At 37.3% G+C, this 10,052-nt stretch overlaps 1 protein-coding gene across 4 annotated transcripts in view; it reads right to left on the bottom strand.

Moving 5' to 3' along the window:
* Positions 1–10,052, bottom strand: part of LOC122556015 (multidrug resistance-associated protein 5-like) — a 140,793-nt gene that overhangs the window by 113,684 nt on the left and 17,057 nt on the right. For all 4 annotated transcript variants that reach the window (XM_043702368.1, XM_043702371.1, XM_043702370.1 and 1 more), the window contains exons 3-5: positions 4,970–5,130; positions 2,175–2,330; positions 15–162 (exon numbers count right to left, since the gene is read on the bottom strand). In XM_043702368.1, coding sequence (XP_043558303.1) covers positions 15–162; positions 2,175–2,330; positions 4,970–5,130 — 465 coding nt within the window. The remainder of the gene's footprint in view (positions 1–14; positions 163–2,174; positions 2,331–4,969; positions 5,131–10,052) is intronic.

The raw sequence follows: 10,052 nt of genomic DNA, 5'->3' as shown, positions 1-10,052 counted from the left end.
CCAAGATAACTTACTGGTCCACAGAAGCCAGCCACCATTGTAACCATCAAAGAGATCATAGCGATAACCAGCCGTGTCTGGCAGAATCTCCAAATCACCGTGTTCAATGAGGCATCATCCCGGCCACGTTCTTTCAATTCTATTTGCCATAGTCGCTCTAATCTGCAGAAAGTATGGGCAGAATATGAGGGTTGGAGAAATGAATTTTAAGAAAATGCTTTTCAGTCTTTAACATGGCAAAGCTGCATGTCTACTGAGTGAAAAGAAAATAATTCAGTTCCCAAAAAGGTTAAAAAAAACATGAAATGTGATCTCAGCACATCTGATTTCTGGTGATGTCTGTAAACATTATAAGGCAGTCAAGTTTCAAAATAATCTTCCACAACAATTTAATGATGTTGAAATTAAAGTCTACATTTTGAGGACTTTTACACTATAAGCTTATATGATTTCAGGGCTTATCATTTATATAAATCCAAGGGCTAAGTAGCCACAGAATATTTTCAGATTGTGTTATGCAATTGAATTTGTAGCCCATAGCCTACAAACTCATTCCAACAGTCATCAGTTCTTTAAAGTGGCACTTTAAAGTTCAGATCCTTTGGTACAGTATATAAGCAATCATTGGTTCTTATTGCCCAGAGCTCAGCATATTGCAAAAAAAACTTGACTGAAAATATGTCACATGGGCAACAGATACACAATATTTGGTAAGGAATAGAGGGACAGCTATTATTGCTTGGTGCATACACCAGCAGGAGAGATCATTCACCTGGTAGGAACCACCTTGTTTGCATTCTGTTGATTTCAGGGGAAATGAATATTGGGCAGTTTCTAGAATGTGCAAGCGAACTATGAAATAACCCAAAGCATAAGGAGGATCTCAACTTTATGTGCAAAATACTAATATTTTATGGATATTGACAAATTTATTTTTCATTTCCTGACTATTCAATCCTTTGATGTCACTGGAGTTCTATTTTGTGCTCTTAATTCAACTGTTTTAATCACTAGTTTCAAACAACTATTCCTGAGTTATCTTAATCCTCTTCTATTAGTAATTTTCAGTTATCTCATTTCATGTCCTATAGTGAACTTAACATCGCAGAACGTAAGCTCAAGTCACAGCAACCTCACTTCTTTTCTTAACACAAACTAAAGATTTAATGAGCTGTTAATACAGTGAACATTTCACTAATGCTAACATACCAAAAATAAATTTTCCTGATTAATGCTTGTACTATGTACAAGAAACAGTATCTACAAAAACAACAATTTAACAGGCAAAACAAAATTCTGTGAGCAGTCATAAAAATGCCAGTGAATGTTGAGCAGTGTATGAAATGGGAAATATGGGATACAGGCAAAACCAAAACCTTGAGGATTCTGCAAAACACCTCAGACAGTAAGTAGATAGTAAAATTCCATACCTAGCAAATAAAATACAACTTATGAAAAGATGATGTTGGTTGACAGATGATTGTTATTCAGGATAGGTAAACTTCCTACACTTCTTCCAAAATAAAGTTAAAGAATCTAAAATGGCACTTTTAACAATACAATGTTCTATCAGCACTACACACAACCGTCAACCTAAGTGACATGTTCAAATCTCGTGTAATGTAAATGAGAAAAGCAAATGAGACCATACATATGTAATAAATAATCCAATATTTTACTCCAAATTACAAAACCATCCTACTCAAGCAATTCATCGTCTGTAATTTGAGATTCTTTTGCGATATTTTGTTAATTGTATAGTGCAGGAATAAATGCATTATATTTTGAGATAAAAAGTTTCTAGATCAAGTATTTTGTGATTGGACATCATAGAATGAAGTTGAGAACACAGATTAACATCTTGATATACATGCAAGCTTTAAGTCTTTCCTGGCTATGCAAGGATTCAACATATGAAATTGTCCATGAGTAGTGGAGAATATAAATTTTGTGTTGTGCAATATCAAAGTGGAAGGATAGACAATGTTAAATACAAATCCAAACATGCAAAGATCAGTACAGTTCAAATACAAAATAGATCAAGTTTTCTGCCACATTAAAATAGCAACATTTCATATCTATAAAGGATCACACATGAATACATTAAAAATGTAGCACTGTAGGATTTAAAAATGGAGTGAATTCCAGTGATATTCAGGATATCATACACATACCTTCGACCATTGACTTCAGAAGATTCATACTTCGACAGAGGCCATACATCTTCAAGGAGAAGTTCCCCTTTTTTATAAGCTGTGAAGGCCAAAGATGTCAACCAACTGAAGGTCATGAATGAGAAGAAACCGGCATTGTCCACAGGATGCTGCTGTCTATATATATGTATGAAAAGTAGACTATGTCAATAGAAACAAATAAAAGGATGCATCCATCTGACTCTGTTACCCTTTTGCAAACTGTTCCTTCTTGATCTTCAGATGAAACTGTCTGGCTGTTTCAATGGCTCAAAAGACTGTTAAGTATTTGAAAACTCAATGTGAAACAGAACAAGGTGTCCCCATTGTGTGCCAAAAGATTTACAGCACAAAATGAGATCATTCAACGCATCGTGCTTGTAACAAGGTATTAGCAGAATAATCTTAAACTAACTCAAGCTCTCACTATAGCTAACTAACTTTCCGTGTACCAATATGTCAACTCTTGCAGATTCAACTGGTCGTCTTAGGACTGCAAAGCCTTGATATGATCAGTTGATTGTGGGATTGAGCTGTCTACACAATGCCACTCATGCTGATTGGCATGCTTGTCGTTCTTGGAAATAGTTTTGTTAAACTAGCACTCCATTTTTTAGATAGTGCTATGCTTTACTACATTGATTCTCGAGCTCAAATGGTTAAGTGAAGGATATGCCAAGACATGAGATTAATTTAAAGACTGTACTGGAATACAATTCTGCTGCTACTTATGGCATGCAGTGCCTTATGGATAGCCCACTTTGAGCTGCTCAACCTGTTCCACTTAGCACTTTGGATGTATTGGTCAGATTGGTGAAGATGAGGCCAAGTATATTTTCTCATCTTCTGCCACAAATCAAGTCAAGCATTTATGTTCTGTAGTTGGTGTTCAACACGGAGAGTATTGATTCATCGACTGAAGTAGGAGACGGTAATTGTGGTAATCAACAGGAGGTTTCTTTACCCAGTTTTTAACCAGATGCCATGAAACTTCACAGAATTTGAAGTCATAGAAATTGAAAGCACAGGAAAGCCCTTCAGAGCATTGTTCTGATCTGATTAAAAACACAACCTAACTATTTTAATCCTGATTTCCATAGCCTTATATACTTTGGCAGTGTAAGTACACATATAAATGCTTCTTAAATGGTATGAGAGCTTCTACCTCTACCACCCTTACAGGCAGTGAGTTTCAGTTTCCCACCACCCTCTGGATGAAAATGTTATTCCTCACATCTTCTCTAAACCTTCTGCCCCTTACTTTGAGTCAATGTCCCCTAGTCATTGATTGCTCATCACAGGATAGGTTTCCTCCTGTCTACCTATCTTTGTCCCTTGTAATTTTATATATCTTTATCACATCTCCCCTCATTTCTGCTGCTCTAAGGAGAGGAACTCCAGTGTGTCCAATCTATCTTCATAACTGAAACTCTCCAGTCCAGGCAACACCCTTGCCAGTCTCCTCTGCACCCTCTCCAATGCTATTACATCCCTCCTGCAATGTGGATTCCAGAACTACACACAATACTTTAGCTTTGGACTAACAAATATTTTATACAGTTCCAGCATAATCTCTCTGCTCTTAAACTCTATGCCAATGTTGAGAACTCTCAGGGCAACTCCACTTGATATATATCACTGTGCCACCATCTTTGCAGGGTCTGTCCTGCCGGTAGAAAGGGCATCAAGAAATGATGATAGAGACATCTGCTTCATTATCAGACATGATTATGTGAGCATGACTATGTCAGGTTGTTGTTTGCCTAGTCTGCAAGACAGTTTTACTAAATTTGGCAGCGGCTGGATGACTGCAAGGAGGACTTTGCATGGTCACAAAAACAAAAACAGAAATTACTGGAGAAATGTTTTGGGTTCGACATTCTAAAGAAGGGTCACTTAATGTTAACTTTGATTTCTCTCCAAAGGTGCTGCCAGACCTGCTGAGTTTCTCCAGCACTTTGTTTTTGTTTGATTTCCAGCATCCGCAGTTCTTTGTTTTGTTTTGGAGTCTGTCATTGTTGTTTTTGTGCTTACATTTATGGCAGGTGGTATGTCTGGTTTCAATACTTGTTTTAAAGTAATTCAATAGCTTGCTCAGCCATTTCAGAGGGAAGTTAGGATGCCATGTTGGCCAGACTAGGTAAGGACAGCAGTTTTCCTTCCCCTAGGGTTTACTAATGGACTTTTTTGCCAAGCAACAATGGTTTCATGGTCATCATTAGAACTTTAATTCTAGATTTTCTTGAATTTAAATTTCACAATTTAAATTGAGAGAATAGAATCCAGGTCCCTAGAATATCACCGGGGTATCTGGACCATGACACCATTGACATTACCATAACACCTACATGTAATTAGTATGTTGAATGAAGTTTCTTGCCAAATGAAATGGTTGGGCATTTGCAGTACAGTGGTAGTGTCACTACTGCTGAGCCAGGAGGCCTGAGTTCAAGTCCTACCTGCTTCAGAGGTGTGTAATAACATCTCTAAATAGGGTGATTAAAATACGTTTGCATAGAAAATTTTGAGAAGTACTAACAGGTGTTCAAAAAGAACTTAAATGAAAATGAATATCTTTACAAGATTGCAATTTTCTCTCCAATTCTATTGCATATCAAACTGAATTACAAAAATCTCAAAGATGTAAGATTCAAAATCCAAAAAGTACACTGCTGAATTACAAAGACATAGAAGGATATGAACAATCATAGATACACTTAGTATATATTTTAAAAAGGATCAATTATGTTAAGTTTGTACTACTGAGAGGTACTCACTTGGAGGTGTTACGAAATGGCTTCAGCAGATGTAGGCTATGATGGTACTTGCCCTTCTGGTTTCTCTCATCTTGAATTTGCATACAGGAATACATTGAAACATCCATTGATAGCCCTTCCACCCGACCTGCTGTCTCCAAAGCATCTTCACACAATTCTGTCTGTCATTCAAAAGATTGCAATAAGGAAATAAATTAATTGGAAAGCCTGGATGCATTGTATTTTGCCTCAACCATAAACTTGCGAAGTCCATGGATTCTTTGACTTCCAACTCCATCCCTCTCCACAAACAGTTTTTAAGGTTGAATTAGACTGCTTCCAACCTCTGTATGCAATATGACCTTGAACCAAGCCTCACATTTGATCACAATAGCTGCCAACTTGGACTTCCAAAATAATGCTCAACTCCACCCCTACCTAAGCCCATCTGCTGCTGATACTCTCACCATATTATTTACCTGGAGACTTGACTGTTTGAGTACATTTTTGAATTGTCTGATATCTTTCACACTTTGTAAACTTTACCTCATCCAACTGCTGTTGCCTATGTCCTGATATGCATCGTCATAAATATCTATCACCTTTGGTTCCACCGATCAATGCCTGGAATTTTAAATTTCCAAACTTGTGTTCAGGTCCACTAATGCTTTGTCCTTCCTATTATTTGAAACCTGTGCCAGCGAGACAGGTATTGGAGATGTTTGCATTCTTCTGAATCAGGCCTCATGTGCATCACTTATTTCTAACTTCCTCCATTGCCAATTAGTCCTTCAGCTCCTGAGGCCTCAAGGTGTGGATTTCTACATCTAAATCTCTCCAACCCTACCTTTCTTCTCACCTAAAAACTTTTTTGTCTTCTGTTCTAATGTCCCTATCTAGTTTCATACCAAAATTCATCTGATTATGCTCCTTTGAAGCACCTCAGAGTATTATACAACATTAATATTAATTGTACTGTCTGAATGATTTTTTTTATTGCAGGCATTAAACAGAATACAATGTCAGTTGGAAATTGGAGTCCCTTTGAAACTGAATTTTCTAATATTTCCTGTGTAGCAAGTTTAACTGGTGTACAATGTAACTAGCTTTAATGGCCAGTATCACCAAGAGTACAACGTGCCATTGAATTTACATTAAAAAATCTTTAATTGCAATGAGAGTTGTTTAGCCCAGTTGGTTGGATAGCTCATTTGAAATGCAGAGTGATGCCAACAGCATGGTTTCAATTCTCATACTGTCTGAGATTACTGTGAAGACCCAGCCTTCTCAACGTCACCTCTCACCCATGGCATGATGACGCTCAGGTTAAAAACTTACCATCAGTTAGCTCTCTCAATCTCTGAATTCTCGGTGCCTATGACGACTTTACCTTTACCTATATGGCACTAGACATATCCTATTACCAATGCAGCATTTGGGAAAATAAAAACTACCTGAGTCTTAGAAGGAATGACAGTAATCTTCATATGAAGGTCGACAAGGAGACAACAGACATCCTGGTGTTATGAATAGCTTTCTTTTGGTCATTAGCTAGAAGGAATTAATTGGGAAATTGATATGGTACAAGAGAACAGCTCCTAGAAATAGGCTACATCAACTAGTACTCAGGGATACAGGGCAGTGCCCGTTTCACAATACTTGCAGGTGGAAGTTCTCATCAGGAATTGCCTTCTTCAGATAGATGAACCAGAAGAGAATGAAGGAAGTCCCAGGGTAGTGTTCCCTAACAATTCAGCTAATGAGCAAATTGCTGCCTTCACAATTTCATTGAAATCAACAAACTATGTGCCAACTGTCAGTTCATCAATGAATCATTCTCAATTGTCACAGGTTGTGCACTCTTCCAAGTCAACTTAACTATTGTATCATATCTAAAGCGCTGTTTAACTCGTTTATTAAAATAGTTGATAACTTCTATAAATAGTCAACTCCTATATTTTGATAACTATAGTCACAACCTCCCAAAATCTAACACAGCCCCCCCAATCACTCTGAAGATTATGTAACCTTGCAGTTTACCCAAACAGATTTACAAACAAAAATCAAACTGACCCAAGATACAGACAATATATGTTTATCCAATTTATAATTTCAGTTCTTCAAAAACAAATTTCAAACATTGTCCATTCATGGCACTGTACCTATCTATGTAAGGATCTAGGAGGGGGGAGGAAATAACAGGGAAACATGAAATAGTGGCCAAAAAAAAGGCTAGCGTAACAGGAAAAAAGGTCAATCCATCTATATTTATTTCACTATTTTTCTAAATCACATAAACAACATCATACATTGTACAAAATAGACTATAAATGGACCTGACGGGGACAACTTTGCTGCATGTTTCAAAACCCAAGGGAGACAGTCACTCATCTGGGATTTTATATAAAATGACCAATCACTGGTCAGTGGGTGAACTCATGTCTCAAGTAAAGAGAGCAGGAGGACTCTCCAGGCTTCAAAGCGGGGAAAAAAAGGGCCAGCTTGAAAGCAGTAACGAGATATCAGAACATGTGAGTAAGTGATAATGGGTTGTCCCAAAATGGAGGCACTCTTTCGCCAACCTTTTCAGATTTAAATGAAAATGACCTTTGCAATTGGGCCACTATTGCAGGAACATAGGATCTGGGAACAAAAGTCAGCTCTTTGGCCTTCTCAGCCTGCTCTGTCACTCGATGGCTTATCTGGTTATGATGTCAACTCCACTTTCTAGTCAGTCCCCAAAGAAAACTTTATTTGATAATGTTCCTTTGAAATATCTTGGAATGTCATACATGACAGGCACTATGTGAATGAAATGTGTTGTTTAGGCATCAAGCATCTTACATCTCTATCCTTTAGATCTTATTTCACCAGCAAAAGGGAGTCTTTCTATCTGTTCTGAATAGAGTATTCATAGTTTTAAACTATTAAATGTTTTTTCAAACTTCTTTCTCACAGGAAAACAACTCCAGCTTCTTGACAGTCTTTAAAATTGAAGTCCCAGAGTTCAGGAAGTATTCTTTTAAATTTTTCTGTACAACCTTTCTAAACTGCAATATCTAGAACTGAACACAATACTCCAGTCAAAGCAAAAGAGTGTTTAATAATGGGTCATCTTGATCTCCTTGCTCCATTCCTCAATTTATAAAGCTAGGAATCCCACATGCCTGTTCAACCATTTATGCAAATTGCCCTTTTACTTTCATTACTTTGTGCCAATGCTTCTTTGCCTGAAACTATAGAAATATTCCCTTTAAATTACTTCTCATTCTTCCAAAATGTATCACTTCACATTCCGCTGCATTAAATTTAATCAGGCATGCTTCTGCCCACTGCACCAGTCACAATCTTCTTGAAGCCTAATTACTGTCCTATTTGGAGTTCATAATACTGCTAAGTCATATGTCATCTGCACTTTTTGAAATCATGCCCATTATAACCAACAATATGTCAATGAATTCTTCAGTGGATAGAAAATGATGTCATACAATTCAAAATTGGGTCCTAAATTCTAAACAAAAGAAACTATAAAGGTATTACAGTTGAGTTGGGTGCAGTAGGCTGGGTAATGTCATTAAAAAGCAGACAGTGAATAGGTATTGGTTAATATTTAGGAAATGAATGGCTGCATTGCAGCACTTAAACATGGCTTTCAGGGGAATGAACAGAACAGGAAAAGTGGCCGAACCATGGCTAACAAAAGAAATTAAGTATCAGATCTAAAGAAAAGTTGCATAAAATTACTAATAAAAAAAGCATGCTCGAGGACTGACAGTAGTTTAGAATTCATCAAAAGAGGTTGATTCAGTAGGGAAAAAAAACTTAGTAAACTTACAAGGAACATGAACATAGATGGCAAGAGCTTTGATGTGCATGCAAAGAGAAAAAGATTAGTACAAGCAAATGCAGGCTCCCTTACAGTCTGAAATGATCATATAGAATAAGGAAATGGCAGAGCAATTAAACGACTTCTTGAGATCTCTCTTCAGAGAAGAGGACACAAGTTACGTCCCAGCAATGTAGAAAAGCAAGGGTCTATTAGGAAGGAGTAATTGAAGGAGCTTAGTATTATTAAAACAATAGTGCCACATAAGTAACTGAGAAATAGTATGACTGAAAGCCCAAATCCCGAGGGCATGATAATCTCCATCCTATGCTAAGAAAGTAAAAGACCAGAGATAGATGCATTGGTTGTCATATTCCAAACACAAGTCCATCCTGGAACAGTCTAAAAAGATTTGAGGTTGTAAATACACTCCACTATTTAAAAAAAGGAGGGAAAAAAGGGAATAAAAAAAAGTTAGCCCAAATCATTGTAGAAAAAATGCTAGAGTCTATTACAAAGAATGCAATAACAGGACACTGAGAAAATAGCAACACAAAGTCAACATGCATTTATGAAAAGGAAATAGTGTTTGACAAATGTACTCAAGCTTTTTGAAAATGTTACTAGGAAACAGATGAAGAAGAACCAGTAGAAATGGTGTCCTTTGTGGTTTTGGATTGTCAGAAAGCTTTTGATGGAGTCCCACATCAGAAGTTCTTTAAATAGGAACCATTGCTGTTCCCAAAAAGCCCTTGAAATGATGTTGAATTGCCTTTTTGAACCACTGCAATCCATTTGGTGTAAATAGACCCACAATACCATTTTTTAATGTCTTAATGGTAACAGCATATTTCAAGTCAGGTTGGTGAGTAGCTGGAATTAACTTGCAGGCAATGCTATTCCACGTATCCACTGCCCTTAGACTTCTAGATAGTCATGGCTTTGCAAGGTACTGTTAAAGGAGCCCTGGTAATTTCTGCAGTGTTTTTACCTTGTAGATTGCTCAGTCGCAGCATCAGTGCTGGAAAGAGTGAATGAGAAGGTTTAAAGAGGCTGAATGGTTATTTCGACAAGCTGAATAGGTAAATGGCGCGTTTTGAGAATATTTGTAGCTCAGGTTGAGGTTCTGGATGTAGGTTTGCTTGCTGAGCAGGAAGGTTCATTTTCAGATGTTTCGTCACCATACTAGGAACATCTTCAGTGAGCCTCCGGACAAAGCACTGTTGATGATTCCTGCTTTCTATTTATATGTTTGGATTTTGCTGGGTCGGTGACGTC

This window comes from Chiloscyllium plagiosum, chromosome 13, assembly GCF_004010195.1.
Source record: "Chiloscyllium plagiosum isolate BGI_BamShark_2017 chromosome 13, ASM401019v2, whole genome shotgun sequence".
Lineage (NCBI taxonomy): Eukaryota > Metazoa > Chordata > Chondrichthyes > Orectolobiformes > Hemiscylliidae > Chiloscyllium > Chiloscyllium plagiosum.
This window is presented reverse-complemented; position numbering and strand designations above follow the sequence as displayed.